Source organism: Paramormyrops kingsleyae, chromosome 11 (assembly GCF_048594095.1).
Source record: "Paramormyrops kingsleyae isolate MSU_618 chromosome 11, PKINGS_0.4, whole genome shotgun sequence".
Lineage (NCBI taxonomy): Eukaryota > Metazoa > Chordata > Actinopteri > Osteoglossiformes > Mormyridae > Paramormyrops > Paramormyrops kingsleyae.
The window spans coordinates 8,322,292-8,347,982 of NC_132807.1; the positions used below are offsets into that span (position 1 = coordinate 8,322,292).

At 50.2% G+C, this 25,691-nt stretch overlaps 1 protein-coding gene across 8 annotated transcripts in view; it reads left to right on the forward strand.

Moving 5' to 3' along the window:
* The window catches only part of tcf12 (transcription factor 12), a 79,138-nt gene that overhangs the window by 25,869 nt on the left and 27,578 nt on the right, over nucleotides 1–25,691 (forward strand). For all 8 annotated transcript variants that reach the window (XM_023814114.2, XM_023814113.2, XM_023814116.2 and 5 more), the window contains 3 exons: nucleotides 17,994–18,055; nucleotides 23,044–23,173; nucleotides 23,549–23,601. In XM_023814114.2, coding sequence (XP_023669882.1) covers nucleotides 17,994–18,055; nucleotides 23,044–23,173; nucleotides 23,549–23,601 — 245 coding nt within the window. The remainder of the gene's footprint in view (nucleotides 1–17,993; nucleotides 18,056–23,043; nucleotides 23,174–23,548; nucleotides 23,602–25,691) is intronic.

Below are 25,691 nucleotides of genomic sequence, written 5' to 3' on the forward strand. Positions count from 1 at the left end.
GTGGCCAAAGGTGGCGCCAGAGAGCTACATGCTGATGCTTCCATTAGCAACTGGCAATGTGCAGTCCTACACTGACAGCCTGTTTATTAGCCGCTGCTAATAAGCCAGCCAATATAAGCAAGCCATCCTTGGTGGAATGACGCAAGGGTGTTACCCGATGAAAGTCAGGGATGCTGGTTAAATTGGTTTGTGGTGCAGAAGAGCGGAACCTCAAGCAGGTGGGATGGACTGGAGCAAGTGCTCACTTTTTGTGAACGAACAGTCGCTTTGTCTCCGTAACTTTAATGTTAGTGCTCGGCCGCTAGCGTTAGCGCTTACTCGCCGCTTCCGCCGGAGTGGACTGGTACGAGCGGCTCGCTAGGCCTATAAATACCGTGGACTTTTGCGCTTTCCAAACAACACGTAGATGGCGCGCGAGGCGTCACCATATGTGTGCAGCGCCTGAGCGGCGGTGTGGGGAACCCGGCCATATGCTGGGAGCGCTTACCATCTCATGCTTGTTTACTTTATATGTTCTTTATTACACATATTAGAAAATCTCAGCTCATTTTCACCATTCTGCTGATATGTAGGAAATATTTACTTGCTGTTTTTTCAAGTGTTTTTTTGCGGCAGAAAAACTAATTTAATTGAGATCAAATCCCCCCCCCTCCCCATTTTTTCTTGCTGTGAGAATAACACCTAAAGTGACAGATCTGAAGCGATTTGTTGGGGATTTGCTGTCCCAACGCAGAGCGCGAGTCAGCCTCACTTTTTCAAGACGGCAGTCGCATGGCCTGCTTTTTCTTTTTCTTTTTCTTTTTCTTTTTCTTCGGAATGGTAGTGGCCATGCTGTGAATTTCTGTCACTTGATGCGCTTTTGAGTATCCTTGTTATGTTAAAAGCATAAGGTCAGTACTAGCCAATGAGAGAGGTGAATACTCCCATGATGTTACAATCGTTGGCATATTACATGCACTACCATTGGCCGGGGGAATCTGGGAGGTGCCTGTGGCGGTGACCCCTTTTTCTGTGATCTCGTTGCTGCCGCGGTAATCTGGGCGGATTAGATCAATCCAAATGTTCTTCTGCAGAAAAGGGAGGCCTGCACGCAGATGTGGGAGGCTCATGCAGGGTGGGGGAATGTCCAGGAAGCTCCACGCACCAGATGAGGCGGGGAGGGGATCCTGTCTCATGGGCCCAGAAGCACCAGGTTAAGGGCTTTGCTGTTTCAAGATTTAAGATTCCTTATTTGTCACACACACAGATATACAACTAATTAAGTTAAGGATAAATATGAAAGGGCTAAGACTTAAGGCAGTGACAATGTATAGAAAAAATATACCCAAATAAGCATTACATGAAATGGGATTACGGTGAATAACGAGTATGTTGGGGGGGGGGGGGGGGTGTAGCTAACGAGACGACAGTCATAACTCAGGGCTTTCATTTCTGTCCTGTGTACATTCACGAGTCTGACACCCATTCATTGTGGTGAAAATGCTCTAAATCAACTTAGAGTATTATTAGAAATGACAACGTACTTTAAATGTAATAGATAGATACTGAAATCTAAGTGCGCTGTGATTTATATTACCGTTGTTGACTGCTTGGTGCTGCTCATGCGGCCTGAGCTGTGGTGTGCACAGGGCAGCCCGCCTTCACCCCAGATTGCCGGTCCTCAGCGGTAATGAACCTGTTTCTGTTTTCCACAGCCTGGCAGATGGCAGGTAATGGCTGCTTATTTGACACTATATTTTAATTGCTTTTACTACTATTCAGTGCTGCTTAGATGGAAGGATGCCAGTTTGATTCGAAGGTCACGCTGGGGCTTTTTGGCAGAATGAAAGAGGGGGTTTATTCTGGGGCTTCAGCGTGACGCCGGACTTCGATGTAAGTTGGCGTGACGGTTATGAATATTTCGTGTGGCTGGCTGATGAGTCATTCCGATGATTGGGGCAACACCCACTCCTGCACTTGGCGAGGGCGCCCGGCGCACGCTCTCATTCTCGTTTCTCATAATGATTATTCTCGTCCGTGCCTTTGTCGGAGAGGGGGGGGCGGCCTGGATTACATGGGACGCTCTCCTCCTGGCTCTACGGGCTGAGAGTCAGCCAGGTTGGCCGGCGTGGCACGATGCCCCTTCAATCCTCTTTCCCCTGACCCGGGCACCCCACCCCCAGCACCGTGGGCCCCCACTCAACACCGTCGCCCGCCTAATCCCACGGTACCAGCAAGCCGCCGGGCCCCTTACTGGGAGCACTGGTCACAGTGCTCAGTGCCCAGGTTCGAGAGCTGCCGACACGTGGAGCGCCGTGGTGCGTGAGACGTTGGAGAGTGCGTATGGTGCCGCTTTTAAATCGCTCCACGACGATGGCGGTGATTCATTGTATTTAAGTGATATCGATTAAATTTAATCCAGCTTTAGATTAAAGAGGAATTTGCCAACAGGCAGGAATTTATGCCGGCTCAACTCACGCCCATTTTACAAGTCAGAAAAGATTGTGATGGCCTGATAAGGCTGAGTTAGTCGCTGGTGATAAAAGCGGTTTTAATATTCGGGAAGAACGGTGACATTTATGCTATCGTGGCACGGGGTGCAGTGTGTCCTCTCTGTATACAGCAGGAACTGGAGATATTTGTAGTAAGTTTTCATTAATTAATATCAATTATATAAAAAAACGTGGTAACAGCCATGTTTTTAGCAATTGTTAAACACATTCAAAACAAATAATAATGCATTCATATACCATTATAAACATGGCTATAAATATTAAAAGACATTACACATTATAGTCATGTTTATTATGCATTATGAATACCTTATGAAGCTCTCATAATGCACTATAGATACCTTTATAATGGTATGTATAAGCACTAAGGATGCTCTGTACTGCAGTTTAAAGGTATCTATAGTGCATTATAGATGAGAGCTTCGTAAAACAGTCATGAGGCTTAAACATGTCGTTAATTACTTAAGCCTTTTTATAAATACTTCTAGCCATGTTTTAATGCTTTATGAATGCATTATAATACATTATGAATGTGTTTATAAATGACTAAAAGCATGGCCTTAAGTAAAGTATTACCAAAAATGTTTTTATTGTCATAAAATTTTATGTTCAGTGCATTAGGAATTTTCTAGCTGTATCCTGTAGGTCACAAAAGGTGCCAGTTCATTTGTCCTCGATGCCAGTAAAACAAATGATGCCAGTGATTTTTGTTGTTATTTCTGCTGCTTCTCCAGGTGCTTTTTTTTTTTTTGTATTGAGCTGCCATATTTTTTTCAAGCCCGTCAGGAGTTTTGTCGGAGGACGGCCTGGCGACTGGATGTGCTAATGGCATGAGATAATTTTCCTGAGAAATCTCGCCTTCGTAAACAAGTGAAGCGGAGTAGGAAATGGCCTCTGTTGCGTTCCGTGTGACTTTCGAGCAGGAAGCGGAGGGGAGCAACGCTGCCGTGGATGTCAGGGCTGAGTCTGCCCATGGAGGAGTGGCTGTGGGCGGGATCCAGATGCTGTGGGCGGGGCTAGAGGCGGGACCTGGATACTGTGGGACGGACTGTGGCTGACCATAGCCGTAGCAGTACCCTTCACAGACTTTATAACTCTTCACAGCCTTTTGCTGTCACAGGTGGAATTGCTGTGCATTTTCTTCAGTTATTCTTAGTAGAAGAATGAAATGGAGTTCCAGTGCCCGACCCTGTTCCCCTCAGTCAGGTTTGCCTCATCTAAGCTTGTTTGGCGTCTTTGCCATACATTGGCTGGCTCTCTGGCGCCCCCCGTGTCTCAGAGCAGCACATCCCTTCTCAGATGGGTGGGGCTGCAGTAGGAAGTGCACTTACAAGGACACTAAATGGGCTTTGCTGAGCGCTGCTGGTTTGCTTGTGTCTTTTTTTATTTTTCCATTGCAGCATAAAATTTTCTGCCTAATGGGATAATTTGACCGTTACGTCATGCGACTCGTGCTTGCTCACTCATGCGCGTGCGTCTGTGTGCGTGCGTCCGCATGCGTGAGCCTGCGTGCGTGCGTGCTGTGGCGAATTAATAAAAGCTTCCTCTGGGAAGATGAATGCAGGTCGGATGACCTGGCCCATGTGGCTGGGTGCGTATTTTTATCTCTGCTGACCTGCAGTTACACGCGCGCACACACACACACACACACACACGCACGCGCACGCACACACCCCCTCCTGAGCCCTGCCTCCGGTGTTGTGTATTAAAGTAATCTGCCTGTGATGAGCTCAATAGGCAGGATTTACCCTTACCGACTTAATGAAAGACGTTGCGTGAGTGTGTGTGCTCCCCGCGCCCCGCCCCCATCCTAAAAAGGACACCTGTGCGTTACCTTGGCTCATCTTGGCGGCAAGTTAGTGCCAATCGGCCACACTCCTTTGTTCATTATGGCGCGGAGGATCACGCATGAAAAAGTCCAGAAACGCTCCTGATTTCTTCTCTGGGTGATGGAGCCTGCCGCAGCTGCTGAGGGGGCTGATGCCTTGTTGTGGCCTGGACTCTGGGGGTCCCCAGATATCGCTGCTCCCAGCTCTGCCCCTTTGAGGGCCGTGATCCCATTCCAGAACTCCTGAGCAAGCTTGAATCTTGTTTTTCTCTCTCATCTTCTTCTTCTTCTTTTTTTTTTTTTTTTTTTTTTTTTGCTGTACCTCGTCTGAAGGCACTTCGGAAATCACTTTGCGTTAGATTCTGTATTACTAGATAAGTCAGACTCTGCGTTATTCAGGAAATGGAAACTCATTTATTTTAGCAGGAAGCAAAAAATTTGCTTGTGTGTCTCAGTTTACTTAAACAATTTCAAGAATTTCTTGGAGCTGAATGTTTAGCTTTAAGGGTACAGCTGACACCTAAACGGAACCTTTTTGGGGTGCAAATCATCTTTAACTTTCTAAATATCGGCAGAACCTTTTCGTGTGCTGTGCAGACATCCAGCTGCACAGCCCCCATCTGTGAAGGCGTCCTTGGAGCAGAGGGAGGGGGCCCCCTGTCCGCAGATAAGCGGCATGGAGCTCCGGGCTGGCAGTCTTGCCTCCTCCTGGAGTGAAACATTTAATTCCTCTCATGAATTAATGACGTCGTTAACGGGATTGCAGGCGGGGAGATGCTGACCGGCGGCTCTGCGCAATGGCAGCGGTTCTTGGGGGCCTTGCGTCACCTGGGAGCGTGGCAGGTCACCCTGGCAGCACATGCGGGGACCCTGGCGTTTGTGGGACTCCCAATGCTGACACCCACTGGGCCCCCAGGTCGTCACGGAACGCCAGACGCTCGCCGGGGCCTCCATAGCCCGATCGACTCGTGGCCTTTACCGTCACACCACCGGATTCTCAGACAGTGGTGGGCTTGTTGTTAATTTCTTTTTTTATCTATCTTTTTTTTTTTTAGTTTTTCACTTTCTGTTGATATGTCCTAATGGGTTTTTTGGGAAATTGAATTACGCATCCCCCCCCCCCCCCCCTGTGGTCACGGCCCAGCTTGCTGAGCAGTACATAGCCCAGGGTTTCTGTCTTTTTTCTTTCCGCTAAAGGGAGATGTTTGAAGTCCCCGTGTGCTGCTGCCCCCCCCCCCCCCAGGGCCCAGCACGCACCTCCTCCGCCTCCTTGGCCTCCTTCTGTGTTTAATTGCTCCTTAAGGGTCGTCTCTGAGCCTGAAATCCCACATCACACAGACGCAGTTTTACGGGAGCAGGTGTCCGCTCGCTGCACTTTTAGCCGCACGCCTCCCCCTGAGAAGGGGCCCCCCGCCCCCCCGCTGGCCGATGGCAGCTGTGGCAGTGATTGTGGTCAGGTGCCGCTCAGGTGCACATGCCGCTTGCAAGGCGCTGTGCAGGTCACAGGTGTCCCGCCCCCCCCAGCTCGTTCTCTCTCCCGGTTCATTATCATCCACCTCCCCCCACCACTGCTGTAGCAGGCTAATGCTCTTGTCTCTCACATACATAAACACGTAGATACTCTCACATACATAAACACGTAGATACTCTCACATACATAAACACGTAGATACTCTCACATACATAAACACGTAGATACTCTCACATACATAAACACGTAGATACTCTCACATACATAAACACGTAGATACTCTCACATACATGAACACGTAGATACTCTCACATACATAAACACGTAGATACTCTCACATACATGAACACGTAGATACTCTCACATACATGAACACGTAGATACTCTCACATACATGAACACGTAGATACTCTCACATACATGAACACGTAGATACTCTCACATACATAAACACGTAGATACTCTCACATACATGAACACGTAGATACTCTCACATACATGAACACGTAGATACTCTCACATACATAAACACGTAGATATTTTTAATCTTTTTTATTTTCTTATTTCTTGTATCCATGCTTTCCTGTAATTTTATTTAGATATTTTACTGTTATATATTTTACTATGAATGTAGTTCTTGTTAATCAGTTCTCTCTAGACTGCAAAGCACTTTGCGTCAACCTTGTTGTTTTTAAAATGCTATAAACAAATAAATGAGTTGACTTGGCTTGACCCCCCCCCCCCCCCCACGTACATACACATCCAGTGTCCCCTTAGACACCATTCTAAGGGAATCTCATTTGAGGCAGGAGCTCTAGGGGTTGGTGCTCCTGCTGCCTCTGGGCAGGTGCCTAGTCTGTCTATTGCAGGTGGAGATAGGCAGCATGACTGGGGGGGGGGCGAGGCGTCCCATGTGACGGGGGTCGCTGATGTGCCTCGGGGGCTTCAGACAAGAGCTTGGAAGCTCTGTGAAGATTACAGGCATCCCCCCCTAGGTGGCGTGTGACTCTGAACGGGCGCGGCTTTGGGTTCACCACACTTTGCGCCGGTCCGCTGGTCATGGGCATCGCACTCATTCTACCCGTGAGAAAAACATCCTGTTTTTCATACCGAGAGAAAGACAAGGCAGCTCCCCAAGCAGATGACCTTCCCCGCGCGCTGGTCCATGTGGGCAGGAGCCGCACAACAACCACCCTCACCACGCCGGAAAATGTCTGTCTCTGTCCGTCTGGTGGCCCTCGTCACCGCCGTCACTCATCGGCCAGATTTAGCATCTGTTGCCGTGGCAACATAAACAAGCGGCGGCAGTTTATTTGTGGGCACGTCGCGGAGGAGAGTTTGGCCTTAAAGTGTCAGAACGTGGCCATAGTTCATCTTCAGCGGTTTGCATAAGGATGGGATACCTGCATTACTGCACATTCAGCTGTGCGCCGCTCGCACTGAGAATCCGGCCCTGTCATCGTCGCTGGGAGACTCTTCTGTAGATTTAATTAAATATCCTGCACCCCTATTCTCCATTCATGTTGAATAGTGAAGCTTCTCCCGTGTTATAAGGATGCTTTTGTAAAACTCTGTAGTGGGATTGGGATTTAAAACAAGACATTTTATTTTTAACTTTGAGCCATGGGCGAAGACTGTGGCAGGAGCAGAGCCTAATGTGCAGTCAGAGGGATTAAAAATAGCAACATTTAAGCATTTTTCCACGGCTCTTGATTCACTAAAGAGACATGATTGACAACCAAACCAGCAGCATCCATATGGCTGAGTGGGTCTGAATCTCTCCATCCAACTGTTATGTTTTTTGAAATGTTGATGTGTTTAGAATACAATATAAGTGACATTTGCTTTGGCAAAAGAACATGCCTGTGTTCAGGCCGGTCAACACTCCTATGTTCAGTCTGGTCAACGGGCCCCTACTCAGGCCAATCAGCTCACCTGTGTTCAGGGTTGTCCATGGGCCCATGTTAAGGGTAGTCTGTGCCACTGTGTTCAGGCTGGTCTTCGTGGCCGTGTTCAGGCTGGTCTTCGCGGGTGTGTTCTGGGCGTGTTCAGCCCGGTCCACGCCCCGGTGTTGAGGTTAGTGAGAGTGTTTTGGGTGGATCCCACGGAAGCTGATAAGGCCTGTGGTCGGGGAGGCACCCCCAGACCGGCCACCCCCAGCAGGACAGCTGGGCAGCTCAGCTGTGTGCGCAGTGCGGTGTGGCTGGGCCTGGTCCGGGCTGCCAGGCCACCGGGCCCCGGAGACGTCACTGCAGACACTGCCCCGACCGCAAGCGCAGCTGACGGTGGCCATTGGGGAATGCAGCGTCCTCAGAAATTTAGCTGCACTCCGCTGTATAAATAGCAATTAACACGATGATAGTAATGATGGTGACGGAAAGTATTTTCAGTAAATTGTTAAGGTATAAATGAGTCCTGGAATTTCCTGGAATTTCAGGGAAACATCTGCTGAAATGCTTTGTAGTTACCCCCCCCCCCCCTGTCACATTTTCCCTCCTTCATGTCTGCAGCATGTGGCTGTTTTTTTTTATTATTATTTTTTAAATGAAAGTTCAGCCCCCCTGTCCTGCCCCCACCCGGCTACAGGCAGCTTTCCCTAAGAGAGACTTTGGCTATGCGGCGCGACACATGAAAAACACGCAGATATGCAGAGCGGCCGTCTGCAGAGAGCCGATGAGGGGCAGCAGAGCCCCCCCACCCACCCACAACCCCACTGTGTACCAGTAAGGGAGTCCTGGGAAGCTCGATCCAGCCTATGAAGTGTGAGGCCTGGTGAATTCAGGGCTGCCGTCCGCCACTCACGCACAGCTGATGCCAGTAAAGATGTTTCCCATGCGTAACCCCTGCCATTGAAGTGCCATGATTCATTTGGAAAGAATCGTACAGAGGGAATGACTGAGTGCCTCTACTGACCATCAGGGGGCGTCCTGGCTGCTCACGTGGGGACGCAGGGTGGCCTTGGGGTCCTGACGTTCGGCCCCTTCCCCTGGATGCACCCTAAACCCGCATGAGGACAGTCCTGTAGCGTGTTTCATATTTCTCTGTGGCCAATTTGGACCAGGCTCCAGCTGCATGGTGAACGTTTTCAGCCTGGTGGTGCTGTGGAGGTGGGCTGTCGGGGGAGGGGGGTGGCGGCGTGCTGGAGCACTGAGGAAGCCTGGGAGTTGCGCCAGGCAGCCCTGCAGGTGCTCCCCCCAGGACACCGGGGCTCAGGCGGGCTGCACACACCTGGCCAGCAGCCGCTGGCTGTCTGCTCCGATTCATAAAAAGCCGTGAATGTGGAGTGTTGCTTCACATCGCTGCCTTTCGGAGATGCAGAAATTTTAACTGTTGCCCCGGAAGCAACATGTAAACATAGCAATAAATGGTGTTATTTTTTTTCCTTTTCCTTGGAAGCTGCTCTCTGTAATATAACGCAGCCTGCAGGGCTTGAAACACAGAAAGTCTCCCCTGAGTACCTCCTAATTCCCCTATTTTGTATTGTTCATTCATATCAAATCTTTTATTAGACGTGCATTCTGGTATTCATTACCGCCGCGCTCACCCCGGGGCGGTGCTGCTTAATTGGATGTAAACCTTATGTTTCCACGAGCCGCATTTCGATGCGCGTTCATCTGCCGCCGGTCGCATGTTTCACGCCGCAGACCTTCCCGTCTTGCCGGTCGAGCCCCTCCCCCTCGCTCTTCCACGTTGCCGCCCTCCCCGACTCACGTCTCTTTCACCCGTCATCCCGGCAAGAGGGGGGGTAGGTAGGAGGGGCCGATGGCAGCATTACCATCAGTGATGCGCTATTAAGAGTGGCCCCGCAGAGGCCGGGCATCAGGACGTCCCCCTGTCACTCGTGCAACCTCACGTGGCACGGCGCGCTCTGAGCAGACACCCTTATTGATTATCCTCCCAGCTGTAAAAAGATTGTCATCACAGAATAAATCGCCCTCGCTGTCGAACGCCATTGGCATCACCGAAACATATTAATTCACGGCGTCCTATTAGTCCGTCGGAAGCGTGGCTCGCCTCCTGTGCTCTCTGTTAAAGGAGTCCGCCCGTGGAAGCTCGTTCCTATTGGTCTGTCAGAAGCGCGGCTCGCCTCCTGTGCTTTCTGTGAAAGGGAATCCGCCCGTGGAGGTTCGTGACTGCGAGGCGGATCAGGATTCCTGACCTTCTCTCCTCCCGTGCCGTCCTTCATCTGGGCACGCTGACGTCTGGCTGTTGAACGGCTGCCATGCGGTGGATACCAGCCCTGCGCGGCCTCTTTGATGTGGCACGCTGAATAATGCTGGCATTGATCTCCGCCTGACTAAAATATCCTTCCGGAGATATTAAGACCAGCTTTTGTGGCCCTTCCAAGGCTCTTAAGTGCATTTTTTTTTGTTTAGATGGTTGTGTGTGTGTCTGCTTTTTGATGTACTTTCCACTGTGCAGGTCTGGCCCCATCCCGGGCATGCGCGTCAGCATGGCCGCCGCACACCCCGTGCTGTTGGGCGATCTGTCAACGCTGGCGCTACTCGTTTAGCATTCACACTTTAGCGATTAGACGGCTGGTCAGTGTCCTACGGTGAGAGCAAGAATGTGTGATTATGAAGTCATCAACCGTGAGCCAGTAGGACTCCGGAGAAGCTGCCCCCCTCCCTCCCCCTACCCCTGCTCCCCACCCCCTCCCAGAGGTCCTCGGGGGGCCATTGATTGGTCGCCATGTGTTTGTGCCCGATAGACTGTGAAATGGTGTGTTGCTGCACGGCTGTGTCGCACCTGCGTCCCACCAAGGTGATTGATTGGTTTGGTCATGTGGAATGTTCCCATCTGGTCCCCAGTAATGTGTTTTTTTTTTTTCATCTGTGAATAGCAAGTACTGGCTAGAGGATACTTAAGCTCAGAAACCGCAGAGGCCAAATGAAAACACACCCCTCCTTCTCCTTTTTTTTTTTTGTTGTTCCTTTAAACAACGCTGGAAATTGAAGAGTAGGGCAGGGTGCCTGATTAGTCTGCAGGGGCAGAGTATTCCAAATAAATACTACTGGCTTAAAATAAATAAATAAATAAATTCAACGCCCCCCCCCGGGCTCAGATGCACACCGACAGGAAGACAGCGGCTGGACTCAGCCTCACTCGGGAGGTCAGTCCTCCTTGATTTCGAGAGTCGCGCTCCAAGGCTGCATGAGGCGCGCGGTGCTGAGTGCCACCTTCTATCCGGCGTGTCCTCGGTGCGGCTGGCGGCCGCGGGAAGCTGGCGCTGGGCTTCCTTTGGCAGGCCAGGCTCCTCGCTCCCTCGCCGTCCCTGCTCACATCCTTCCTTGTTTGATTTCTCTTAATCCCGCTCTTTCTCTTTAATTGATCTATTCATTCCACCTAATGACTAATTACATATCAGAGCGTATCAGCAGCGGCATTCATCACGCTAGAATGTAATAATCAATGACATTTCAACAAAGGAAAAAATAAATATGCAAATAAGCGCTCATTAACATTTGCATGAGCCGTTTGAGTAATGGCAGCGCTGAGAAGGCTGTAATTAACAGGAAGCGATGCTGGGCTCAGCGTGAGCGCCTCCTCCTGTGGCTCGGGTGCCGGCGCACCTCCTGTCCCGGCACGGAGGGTCGCAGGGGGTCAGGGGACAGCCCACCCCGCCTCGCTGTACGGAGGGGGTGCCGGGGGAATGGACTTGTGGAAAAAGGACAGGCGTTGTCACTGAAGGGAGGGCGTTAGCCGGCACCGGGGGGGGGGGGGGGAGTGTGTCAGTACCACGAGCCTGGATTTGGGAAGGAAATAGGCTTCTTGACATCTGCAAGGTGATGTGCGTGTTGGTACCCAGGTCCGCTTCTGCGCAGCTCCAGCGCAGTATCTAGAGTGCCGATCCCGTCCCGTCCCTGTGCTCGGCTCTCCCTCCCCTGTCCCGGTGCCTGCCCCCCCCCCCAACCCCCCATCTTCCCGTCCCTCTTCCTGTTTTCACCATGGATATTAACAGAAAATGCACCAAACACAATAAAGCTGTTTAAGCTGTCTTTTTTTTTCCTTTTTTTTTTTTTGGACAGCTGAAACTGCTGATTATAACAAGTTGAAGGAATTTCCTTTGTTGCGCGTGCAGCTCTGCCATATGGCCCAACACGGAACATTAACTTGACAGGGATAATGGATTGCAGTGGGCTTGCAGGACTGAATGTGTGGATAGGAGCTCAAGTTGGGATCATGCAAACGGGGGCTGGGGGGGGAGTTTCAGGAAACATCCGTGTGAATTCGGCTCTGTGTTCTCTCGCCCCGTCCTGCGTTTCTGTGTTTTTCCGCCTCTTATGGGCCTTTAAGGAGTGCAGTTCTGCCTGTTTAAGCCCAGGCACGCTTTTCAGGCGGGGAACAATGGGCGCCCTAGTGTAGCGCGGCTGCTCCAGCGGCCCGTGGAACATGTTCACTAATTGGCTGTTTTTGTGGCTCATCCTGAATTGGTCCCTGGAGGAGTTTAGATCACAGTATGTCAGAGTATCAAAACAAGGCCTGTGGCTGCATTGTGACGCCACGATCAATACAGGAGTGGAGCTACGAATGCCCACAACCTCCCTCAACGTTCTATTGCACTGTAAACATTTTGTCTGAAAGCATGTCTCGTTATCATTACATACATCACGAATGTACATTTTGTTCTTAATGAGAGGCGAGAAGGTTGTGGGGCTGCGATATTCCACTGGGCCGCTCTTGTAAGTGTCTTGTCCATTTAGTCGAGCTGCAGTTCCATCAAACCGATGCGTTTATTGTCTCATTTGCCACGACCCAGGACCCTCCATGTGTCAGCGGTTCGTGGAGACGCCAGGTCCACTCAAAGCGGCCTAGTCCTCACCAGGAGAGTGATGAAGTCATTTCCAAGCCCACCGCTCAGCTCAAACTTCAGGCTGTCCATTAAAAGGAAAAAAATCTGTCGGAGACAAGTAATGGAACAGTTGGAGAATATTGCCCCATCTATCCTGGCTGCACCTGCTGTGAACATATACAGCAATAACGGTATTAAGGCTCTTCAGAATTTCGGGACTCTGATAATGTAGGCCTGCATTAGGAGGTAATAAACAAGGCATGGTGCAGCTCGTCTGAAATTGGTCCCTTGTTTTTTTTTTTTTTTTGTAATGATTTTCTTGCAGCAGGTTAGTTGGCTGTGATGGATAGGCTCATTTCAGACTTCAGTGGATCATGAGAGAGAATTACAGTTTAATGGCTTGTGTCTTGTTCTGGCTGTGTAAATGTGGCTTATTATCGGAAGGTATACATTCAGAAGATTGAGCTTCAACCTGTGGAAGATAGACGAGCGCCACAATCGTCTCATGTGCGGGGCATGCTGCTGTGCACTGTGAAATGTGAAGACTGCTCAAGATGACGCCGCTGTTGGTTAGGTGTTGGTAAGGTTGCCATCCGTAGATATTGTGGATGCAGAATAATTATGTAGCTTTTCCTCCCAAAATATCATGGAAAACATGACGGCAGAGTTTGACGGTGATTTTCAGCTCACGTGACCAGTGTGACGTGCTCTGATATTCCTTGCTTGGTAAGGCCTCACCTATAACTTCATTAAGCTGTCTGAAGATGCTTATGAAGATTCCGAAGGTGATGTCACAGAAGGGGAGGGCCAATGCCAAGTACTAGGGAACAGTCTGAGGTAGTTTTTCCACAAGTGAGATCACCTAGTTGTTTTGTTAGGGGTCTCTAAGAACAGCAGTAGTATAAGCCATACCCACAGCGTGTAACTGGGTTTCCTTGAAGGTCATGGAGGCAGAGTTGTCTGTGATGAGTCTGTTTAGTGTCTCACAGGGAGTCGTGCATCTTCTCATTTCGTCCTGGCATAGCTGTGGAAACCACCTTTAGCATTACAAGCACATCAAAGTTCACTCCCAGATGTACTTTGCAGTTATGCAGCTCAGCTGTAGGTGGCAGCAATGAGCCATGCCATTCGTATTTTAAAGAATAATATTTAAAGAATAATATTAAATGCCTCATTAAAAACAAAATTTTCTGGGGAAAATCTTTATATGTCCATATAAAGACTTCAAACCTTAAAAACAATAGCTGATTTTGGATTCTCTTCTTTAATATAGTAGCAAACCATTGCTGTATCTGTAGCTAATTTAATCGGTAGTAAGGTTAATTAATTTTACTACAAGTATATGCAAAGCATCTTCCAATAAAGCCAGTTCTTTATGGCATACAAGAGCTTTTAAAATGCATTAAATTAGTGTTTACCTATGTGTTACACGTTTTGTAATTCAGCTGGTTTTTTTTGTATACTGTCATTGAATTTCATTTTGCTTTATGTCGCAGTAAAACAGTGGACTCAGCTTTATGGCGGCGAGGATATTAAGCAGTTTACTCAGTACTTTTAAAAATGTTTTAATGACATTTTAATGACTTGTTTACCTTACATGGGAAGGAGCTTAATGCACGTATCAGTCACTGTCAGCGCTTTGGGGAGACTATGCGATCCATGCTTGTTCCCCGTTATTTTCAGTGTCACTCTGCCTGACCTGACTTCATTCTTTTCCTCTCTCCTTCAGTGTGATGGCCGTGGCACTGTTGACCCTTTTTCTCCTGCTCTAGCTCTTTCAGAAGCATATCCGTGATCTGTGGGCTTTGTTGTCACAGTTTGCGGTTTGATGTCATGCTTGGGGTTTCGTTGCAGTCGCCCCTTCTGAGCCGGAAGGGACATGCAGTCGTGTGGCACAGGTGCTGAGCTCAGCCAGCCACAGGGGCCGCCGAGATTCACTTCTGCTTTTGGGGGTAACCGGGTGGTGCTAAGAAACGGCAGGGAGTGGGGGCGAGGCGGTCACTGGGCGGGGGAGGGGGGTTCGTCAGAGCAGCGGCGACTGGACGTTTTATCTGGAGCCACGTCCGGAGAGTCACCGGTTGCAGATAGACAGGCCGGCTGGGAACCCAACCAGTGCTGGTACATATGGAGGATAGACAGGCCGCTGGGAGCCCAACCAGTGCTGGTACATATGGAGGATAGACAGACCGGCTAGGTGCCCAACCAGTGCTGGTACATATGGAGGATAGACAGGCCGCTGGAAGCCCAACCAGTGCTGGTACATATGGAAGATAGACAGGCCGCTGGAAGCCCAACCAGTTCTGGTAAATATGGAGGATAGGCAGGCTGCTGGAAGCCCAACCAGTGCTGATACATATGGAGGATAGACAGGCCGCTGGAAGCCCAACCAGTGCTGATACATATGTAGGATAGACAGGCCGCTGGAAGCCCAACCAGTGCTGGTACATATGGAGGATAGACAGGCCGCTGGAAGCCCAACCAGTGCTGGTACATATGGAGGATAGACAGGCCGCTGGAAGCCCAACCAGTGCTGGTACATATGGAGGATAGACAGGCCGCTGGAAGCCCAACCAGTGCTGGTACATATGGAGGATAGACAGGCCGCTGGAAGCCCAACCAGTGCTGGTACATATGGAGGATAGACAGGCCGCTGGAAGCCCAACCAGTGCTGGTACATATGGAGGATAGACAGGCCGCTGGAAGCCCAACCAGTGCTGGTACATATGGAGGATAGACAGGCCGCTGGAAGCCCAACCAGTGCTGGTACATATGGAGGATAGACAGGCCGCTGGAAGCCCAACCAGTGCTGGTACATATGGAGGATAGACAGGCCGCTGGAAGCCCAACCAGTGCTGGTACATATGGAGGATAGACAGGCCGCTGGCCACACCCTCTGGGCCCGAACCATCACGTTGGAGCCAGGAGAAGATGGAGGAACAGGCGGGTGGAGGTCAGAGCTGCCATGACAATCGAGGGCCCTGTTAAACATTGACCTCCAAACAGGATCCCCAAGTTCATCCTTTTGCTGCTCCACCACTTGGCACCTCTTTGTGCCCCCGCCACCCCCGCCGCCTCGTCCCCCTTAACTGAATGAGTAATTTGGCTCGCAGTCAGCCCTGGCGTGGGGGGGGGGGGGGTGTTATGGGCGGGGGGCAGTGGCTTCACAGCTGTGCTTGTTGGCACCGCTCCCCTCGAACGCCGGCCTTGGCACAAACACTCGGGAGTGACACTTAAACAAAATGCAATAGCAGTTCTAGGGCTGCCGTACATTGTTGATTTCTTACATTCCGTAGGTTTTGGGCTTTTATTTCGTACTGGGGGAGGCTGTGGATGATCAGTATGTGTTGTTATTCATGGCAGAGTGTAATTTTTCTACATTTCCTACATCTTTCATTGGGTCTAATTTGAGATCATTCATTTCCAATGTTATCTTAAATGATTTTTGTTATTTATAACCAGTTTTTAGCTCTTGAGATGATGATCCACATATTTACTTGAATTTTTTCACTATATTTTTTATATCTGCTGGAACAGTCATTTGTGCAACATAATCCTCTGTACATGTCTGAATGGCAGTGAAGTGTGGGTGTACTTCCCCTTTAAGATCTCACCAAACGATGGCACTTTTGTGCAGTGACGTGAGAATGCAAACATATTTTTTGTTTTTGAGGGATGCACTCTTCGGTGGGTGTGTTCACTCTGAACGGCTAAATGCTCATTTACCATTTAATTCCTTGGGGGTGGGGGGGGGGGGGTGATATTTTTCCCTCCGTTTCTTGTGCCCTGGCTGAGAGGTCCCTCGGCGTATCTTCACGCCTGGCTTGGCCGGGCCCCGGGGCTGCCTTCGAGTTGGTGGAGGGGGGGGGCACATGGTTTTGTGTGTGTGTGTGTGTGTGTGTGTGTGTGTGTGTGTGTGTGTGTGTGTGTGTGTGTGTGTGTGTGTGTACGCGTGCATGTGCGCCTCACTGCCTTGGCTGCGGCTCAAACCGAATGCGCGCACGATGAATAATTCACTGCGGAGAGGCAGTGCGGGTGCATTAGGCAAAGACAAAACGCACGCGCGGGAAAAGCAGCCTGGACAGCCACGCCAGGGAGAGGCCATCGGCGCATCTGCTGCAAATCCAGAGCCGAGCGGCACTGCAGAACCATGCATTTCAGATTATGAGAAATGAAAGGGGGCTTCCTTTAACCGTCTTAGCAGTGTTAGGCTGCACCTCACCTCCGGGTTCGAATCCACACCTAGAACAGGCCGCTTTGCAGGGGAAACTGCACACATATCAGCTTTTAGGGAGCAGATAGCCGGGCAGCTGAAGTGAGGAATCGTAAAATAAGCCTGAATAATTTGCTCAGCTCCTCCGCGGATGTTCAGTGCGCCCTCACGTACATTCGTTACCCCTCAGACATATGCGCTGAAAATTGTTTTATTCAGTAACTTTAAACAGCAGAAGTATACTTTTCTATAACTGGCTCAGGAAAGCATGGATCCATGGTCATGTGACTGCATCCATTAATAGATGCCACTGTAAATCACTGTAAATCATTATGTGACCCCCTCCCCCCAACAAAAAAAAAATGGTTGGAAGAGGTAAAACAAAATCTGTGCTGTGCAAGTTTTTTACTTAGTAAAATATTTACCTTTCCCCAGAGTAAACAGAATTTACTTTCAAAGCTCCATTTGTTCCAGAAATGTTTGAAAGTCTGACAAGAATAATGTATGATGTTGTTAAAGTTGTTTATCATTTTATGTACGATTCACATTTTTCCATAGGCGTAAAACTGCTGAGTTTAGATAATGTGAAGAGTGTGATTCATGTTGGTGTGCCGTCGTTTCCCCGGTTCCTGATGGCTCTTTGGAAGCCCTGACCTGTGGGGAACACACACGGGATGGCTGACAGTGATGGAGCCCTTCCGGGCCACAGTCTGCTCACAGGATCTGTTAGAGCAATCGATATCTGAAGGATATCCACGGCTTCTCCGCGGATCTTCCTGATGATACGGAGCGTCGGATCATCGGTTGGCCCATCACGTGGCTTCTTGAAGGAGAGCCATACCCTATATGCGTGCTTATTCCCAATAACACCGATTAAATGTGCTTCTGTGAGAGAAAAAACAATTCCAGTATTGTGTCTGTCATTGTCGTGAATTTGTCAGTAATTGCTGTTCAGCGATTGTGACTTTCAAGACTGTTTGGATTTCACACCAGGGCTGATATCTCAAGATCCTAGATTCTTGGTCTGCCCAATAAAGTAAACAAAGAGCTGTTAATCTCATCATTTAAAGCATCCCCATATGTTAGGCATCAACTGCTGTTGCACAGAGCTCTTTGTGAGTGTCTGTGTCTGCTTCTGCACAACATCTCTGTGCTGCATGCCTGTCTGATGGGGATTTTACCCTTGTCTGTGCACACAGGTAAAACAGAGAGAAGTCCCTTTCCCACGTACGGCCGGGAGCCTGCCGTCTCCGGCTGCTCGGTGAGTTCGCCGTCTCCCACCCACCTTGCCGTGGCATGCAAGCACGTGTACAGCACACGCACATATATACTCATACACAGGCACAATACATGCATGCGTGTAATATGCTAATAATACACTACAGGTTTTGCATTCATTGTTTTTAATGTATTACGCAAGTGGCCAAGCATGAACAATTCGGCCTGGTTGTTTTCCACTGCTGACATCTGAGGGTTTGATACGCACACCAGCTGCGTCTGCGTCGGAGTAAAGCATCTCAGTGCTCAGATGAAGGTGAAGAGATTGGGGGTTTTCTGGGAAAGTTCTGGCATGTTTGTAAACACCCTCCGAGAAGCCCAGTGAGAATGTGGCGGAGGGGGTGAGATAAGAGGCACGTCGGCACCCCACGGTTCTCAGGGAGGTCAGGAATTCTGGGAGTCGGTGTGGCCCAATGGGGGGGGCAGGGCTCACAGGCCCCAAGCTCTACATTCTCAGCCTGTACACTCTGTGCCCCATCTTCTCTGTCTGGAAGTCAGAGGAGATAGTGTCCTTCTCAGCCCCCAAAAGACTTCACTTTCTCAGGCCTTGAGTTTTGGGCTCCCTCTTCTCTCGCTTCAGAAGGTGACCTCCTCAGTGCCACATAGCTGTCCTGGATGTTTTTCTTTTGCCATTTTTTCAGTCTGGCTCTTAATACTGTTTTTTTTTTTGCCAATTTGGTTTACATATCATCTACTGCAGTGTTTCTTACCCCAGTCCACGATTTTGCTCCCTATCTACCTTTTGCCCTCCTACTGGGCGCTGGAAGGGAGCAAAAATGTGGAACGTCTGGGGGTCCCCAAGAACTGGATTGAGAAACACTACTCTATTGGATTGGATGGATGGATGGATGGATGGATGGGGTGGGTTTACATTTGAATGTTTGTGTTGAGCTTTAAGTAAACTTTATTTAGGGGTGACTGCAGTGATCTTGCTGTTAACCCCGTGATTTATCTGCAGTCTGTTGCTTTATGTGAATTATTTGATGACTTGTAGGCCTTGCAGTGAGTCCTAACCCTAACCCTGACCCTAACCCTAACCCTGACCCTAACCCTTATACAGATCAGTCTCTGCTCAGGACAGAGCAAGTACCTCTGCGATCATCATGGGGGGTAATGCTGCCTTTCACTCATACAGCTGCCTTTAGAAAGTGGATTGCAGACATTTTGTGTGAGGACCGAAGAATCTTTGCAGCTCCGCAGCTGCTGAGATCTGAGGCTGGCAGGGACTCAGTTTGTCTAGTCGCAGAAGAAAAACAGGAAGAAGAAAAAAAAGTCATTTTGCTTCAGAGGGAATGCAGCAGGAATTCAGGCCGCAGAGCCGTCGTATTAATAATGTATAAGGCTGCTGGTTGCCATCGCCATCCGTTTGATTGTGTTTCGAGTGCTGGGCCGAGCTCGCGCGGTCGTACAGCGGCACATCGGAAACGGCGTCTCAGGTGCAGAGATTATCACGCCGTGTTTACGTTTTTAATGAGCCAAAGAGCGCCTGGCGCCAGCTTCATAACCTTCTGCTGGAAGCTGGAAATTGTCCAGTAACACATCCTGCAAACTTAATAAGTAGGCAACTATATTCACATCTTTGCCGAGAAGTGTATGGAAATGCGGCGCACGGGCGATCTATCAGTGCTCACAGCGGTGCAATAGCCTGCGATTATTTCGTGGAGCGAGCCATCCGTTACGGTGCTGTCATCGCGACGAGGCGAGCCGACTGTTTCAGCGGCGTTATCCTGTGATGCGGACACACTGAACGACAGGTCTCATTAAGCGAGCTGCGTGGAGTGTTCCGGCAAGCTGCGTCCTCTGGCTGCCTGGAGCATGTGATCTCTCAGTGGCCTGCCTCACCAGCTTCACCGGGCCCACACAAGCTGGGCTTGTCACCGGGTCTCACCAGCATCACAAGATTGCCGTGTTTCTCACCAAATCTTCCCAGGGCCCCCTTAGTTTGCTGTGAATATTGCCACGCACCGGCGTTCGTAGGGATTATCTGCTGGTGCCACCAGCCCTCTGCGATCACTGGGATTATCACCCCCATCGACTGGGCCCCCGAAATCATTTGGATTATCACCTGGTGCCCACAGTCTTCTGGGGTTTTGCTTGTAAGGATGTCACCGCCCCACAAATATTCGTGATGACAGTCCTGTTCAGGGCGTCTGTCCACGGTGCTGTGAGGAGGTGAGGAGACGGGGGGCCTGTGGCTGGGACAGGCGGCCTTTGACAGATTAGCGCCATTATCCGCGAGTCTGCGCCCCTTTGTTCCACAGGGTGCATCCAGATGCTGGGAGGCTAATGCAGCAGGTGTCATGTGAGAGAGATTCCAGGTATAAAGAGCCTCCTTCAGTGCCGGTTTGGGAATGACCGACTGCTTTGTCATCGCCGGCTCCCATCGCTGGCTCATGTTTCCCCCACACACCATGCTGCCCGCTTCCTCCCCTAAGTCTGCATTCCTCTGAAGCTTTTAGCTGTTACTTCCCTTTGTTTTCTCACATCAGAAATGACAGTTTTGATATTGCTAAAGCATAGTCCTGTCCTGTATAAACTTTGTCTTTGCTTAAAAGATCATCATGATTAAAATTTGAATCATTCTCTCTGCCTGTACCTTCAGTTTATAGTTGCTGTGTCTTATCAGCCGCTGGTTGCCTTTAACTTAAGTCCTGAAAAGAGACAGAGAGAATGACTGACATTGATAGCTGGAGAGAGTCCCTGTCTTTCATTTAGCATTGCTGTAAGGAACTAACGGCATTGGGTGAAGGCGCCGGAATCCGATTGGTTGTGGCACATCAATGTCATGGCGGCGGTCCCTTTGGCAGCTTGTCACTCCAAACTCTCCCTGACCTCCTCTCCTTTTATTTGTCCGGCAGTAGAATGATGTCGTGCAAGTTGATGGCCTTCATTCTAATGGATCTAAATCAGGAATGCCAAATAGGTCTAAATTAGGATGGCCTAGTGTCAGCTGTGTAGGGATTTGTCAGGGCTGACATTGCCTGGTTTTAAGAGAGGTTTTATTTCAGCGGAAAGTATCTATGTGCTACAGAGGATACACATCAACCTTTTTTGTTGTGACTGCAAGTTTCTCGAGTTGCCATTCTTATGTTTGCTTATGTTCATTTTTTTTTTTCCTCTCCATTTTTTTGGCCCATCAGCTGCCAATCCCAATCCACAATCAGCTGTGCTGTTTACAATCAGCCTGTCGCTTTTGATTTCATCAGCTTAATTAGCCAGCTAGCAAATTGACATCATTTGCATTAACAGGCTGATTGACAGGTATCCTGTAGGTGTCGGATGTGTGTCGTCAGGATCACCGATCCCGTTTGTGCTCGTTCTCTAATATCATGAATGAGGAGCGATGGGGAGCGAGCCCCGTCATTTTATAATGAACAAAAAGGGGGCATGTGTTTATATTTTACCACACTGGCAGAAGTAGATTGTTTATTGAAATCATTTTGGGAGCCAAATGGACGAAGGGTCCCCATGTCACCCACATGCCCCATGTCACCCACATGCCCCATGTCACCCACATGCCCCATGTCACCCACATGCCCCATGTCATTACGTGTGGCTCTCTGCGACTGAGGGTCCGCTGTCAGCAAGCCGGCCGATGCTAACGGCCGCCTCCTTCCCAGCGCCCGAATTAGGTGAGCAAATGCTTATGCTAATTGAGATCGAGCATTAATGGGCCCATTAACCCAGTTTGCTGATGGATGACTAGACAAGTGGATGTGGGTCAGAGGTGCGTCAGCCTTCCCGAGGTCGCGCCGGCAGAGCGAGCAGAGGCCCTGGGGTGGCTCTCTGAGCGTCCCCAGATTAGCATGTTAATCCGCGGATGTCGGGCGCCGTGCGTGACCGGCTCTCCACCGCCGAGTGGACACCCAGTAATTGGATACGTGTTTCGCACGACTGTCTGACACCAGTGTCCGTAGCCTCACATGCTTCTGCAGCGGCTACTTCGCCCATTAAGCATCTAGGCTTTTTTTTTTAGGAGGGTGCCAATAGCTCCCCAGATCAGACAGATGGTTTAATGAGGCAGCGCCCCCCCGCACGTCACGGCCCCCCTGTCCCGTCCCGTCCCGCGGATGCCCATCCCACACGTCCCAGCCGGGCCCGGAGATGCCACGGGCTGAAAGCGCTCAGAATCAATGTCGCTCTCCTGCGGGAACCCGGGCTGAGGGAGATCGATAAGGCCGGCTGCTCTTCTATGGATTTCTCCCTGCATTCAGTGAGGATGTTAACCGCCCCGCGGCCAATCACTGGCCCCTTGGGCTCCTGCGCCACACGCCATCTCCCAGTTAATAGCCGTTCCCTTATTACTGGGTGTGTCAAACTCGACCAGTAACTCTCCTGTCCTAGTGTTAAACGCGGGGTCTTTCAGAGCCATGCAGTGACGGGCCCATCTGCCCCCAACTGCCTGTTTGTGCTAAAAATTACACAGTGAAGAAGGAACATTGATGGCCGGTTTCCTGCCATAGTTTGGAAAGATATTTTTCATCCATTTACGATGATTTTATTTTTTAGGGGTGCCTGATTCGAGAAGCTAAATGTTGATTCCTACAGTTCCTAACCTCCAAGAAGGGATGTGTTAGCGTGAGCGGATGCAGGGCTATTTTAATAATCTGGCATGAACCAAAGCGTAATGGAGCCCGCTGGGCCCATGACACACTGTGAGGGTTCTGTTCCAAATCTAAACTGGTTATTCGCACCCGCATCATGCCTCTTCCCGCCATGCAGATCCGGAATGGCCCTTTGTTTGGGAATGACATGGTGACAATCACCTGAAGGTCGCATTGTTTTGATATCGGCCCCGAAAGGGCTTAAGCGGCCATGAAAACATCGTTAGCTGTGACTCGACGTTGCCTTGTGGCCAAGCCTGTCCGTGAGTCACGCCCGTGGAGCAGGACTCAGAGTGGGAGGAACGATGGCCGTGAGACCCACAGGAGTCCGCGCTCAGCCTGTCGCCTCTCTGCTTCTCTCCTGCAGTCGGGTCTTCGGAGCGACGTGGGGCTGGCGGGTCCCGCGTCCGTCGCCACACCCGGAAAGGCTGCCCCTCCCTTCTTCTTTTCCGGCACCAACCCAAGAAGAAGACCCCTTCAGGATCCGGCCCCCATGGGTCAGTACCACCCGGCAGGGACCGAGTTGGGAAACACTGGCTTAAGAATAACATCAGCGCACGGGACGAACAAACAGAATTTAGCTATTGCTCAGGTTTACTTAAGTGACATTTGATTTATACACATAAAAAATAAAACTCTTTGTGAAATGACACTGCTATTAGCGGTCTGTTTGTGCTCCAGTAATAACAGTGCATTAGTATAGTGTGAAACTTGCCAGTGCTTTGCGTAATCATTGTGTATAAACAGCCTGATGATTGTAAATATCTGCTGCCTCTTGTGCTCGTATCTGTGGGTGTCCTTCGCGGTCGCGAGGCTTTTCTCAGGCGCCGTGCCCTTCATGTGCACTGACTGCTGCTCTTAACTCTCTGCAGATCCCTTACAAACAAAGAAAATACGGAAGGTCCCCCCAGGACTGCCGTCATCCGTGAGTGAAATGTCTCCGCTCCTGCCTCCCCCCTTCCCCACACACAGATGTCACGCCAGTTCCACGCCATTCCCACCGCGGGCCTTGTTAACAGTTAGGCACACGCGGTGTGAATCTGTCTGCGTGTGTATGTGTGTGCGTGCGCACATGCATGTGTGTGTGTGCGTGTGTGTGTGTGACTTGACCCCTGCCCTCCCTTTTCAGGGATGAACGGTGTTGTCTTTAATTCGGCTCTGTGTGTATTTAGTGGGGGGGGGGGTCGACCAGGGACTCTTGCCTGTCATAGAGCTGGGTCCCCCGGGGGGGGAGGGGGGGGCGGGGATCAGGGCCACGGACTGGCAGAGCAGAGACCCAGTGCAGGTCTTTTGATGTTTAATTAGTCATTATGTCGGCGAACAGGAGGACAGACAGAGATTAATAGCCGAGAATCGGAGAAATTTCCATGTGTGATAATCCCAGCGGAGTCCAGGCTGCCAGTGTCCCAGCCCGGGGTCATTAATATGCATGTGGCGCTCGGTCGGTCGGGCTGCTCGCCGCGGAGAGCCCCCGCTGCCTCCTGGAGGCCCTTTATTAAGTGGCGCCCCCACCAGAGGAGGATTTGACAGCAACTAGTTTGCGGAGATACCCTGACTTTGCTGGAAGATTCATCCTGCGAGAACAGATAATAAAAAACCAAAACAGCAGGTTTTGAAGAGTGGATAAGCTTACAGGACTGGAGGTTCATTATTAATCGTGATAATCGAAAGCTGTAGCTTTGGTAGTTAGGAACGGCGTTTCCACTGGGAGCCGAAACCAAGTGGGGGGGGGGGGTGGAGCCTGTCGATTTGTGTTTGAATGCTTGTTTGTTTGTCGGGGGGCGGGGGGGGGGCTGAGAGGAAGCCAATCCCGGGTGCTGGAGAAGGGCGGTGTTTCAGCTCTTTAGATAGGGAGTGAGACGCTGGGGACAGGCGGAGACCGATTGGCTGCCTCCTGAGATGCGTCTCTTTGTTGTGTAAATTGCACAAGGCTTTTATTGGTCAGTACTTAACACATGGGTGCAGGTGCACTCTTATGACTCATAACTCAAAGCGGCCAATCAGAAGGGGCCCAGTCTCCCCCTCTCACCCGTGCTCCGAGATCGTCATGGGGGAGCCCTCCTCTCCCACCCTGCCGAAAATGGCGTCCAGGGTGTGGCCTCGGGATGAGGGGGGCGGGGGCGGGGGCGTGGGCTGGGAGCCGGTGACCGTGCACGGAAAGCACCGTCTACCTGGAAGGAGTGCAGCTGCCGGCGCCGCTGAAAGCTTCTGCTGCTGTAAGCACTGGGCCCACCTGAGGTCTGAATAGCTGCATGATAAACATAATGAACACAACTCCTCATCATTATTCCCTGCCTGGGAATACTTATCTGTTTATTTTTTACTTAGTTTTTTTTTCTACCTCTCTTCCCTCCAGACATAAAAATAGTTTGCAGCAATTTACATTCCGGCAGCTGGATGATTTTTAAATGTGATAATGGATATAGATTCAATATTTGTGTGTTAATCCTTTCGGTGGAGCGTTCTGTGCCTTTAAATGCATGTCCTCCATAAGAAGATATCTGAAGTCTATCAGAAAAGGCCAGCTGGCAACTACAGTTAATGTGCCCGTATGTTTAAATGTATGTTTATAGATTGTGTGTGTGTGTGTGTGTGTGTGTGTGTGTGTGTGTGTGTGTGTGTGTGTGGGCGGGCGGGCGGGCCTGTTTCCCTCAGAATTTAGAGTGGGGGCCATCGGCTTTTGGCATTTGGGAGGCATGAAACTGGGCCATAGGGACACTGCTGTGATTGGACCTGTACAGAGAAGGACAAACACAGAGAGTGATGTCCATGCTGAGGCATAAAGAGGCAGAGGCACTGACACATTAAGAGGGACATAAACAGAGAGAGAGGGACACAGAGACAAGAAGAGACAGAGTGACGTACACAGACACATGGGAGAGACACATGAGAGACAGACACATGGAGGCAAGGGGACACAGACAAACATACAGAAATACAGAGACACAGAGACACCTGCACAGTGAGACAGAAACAGAGAGACAAGGAGACACGCAGGCGCACAGACACACTCAG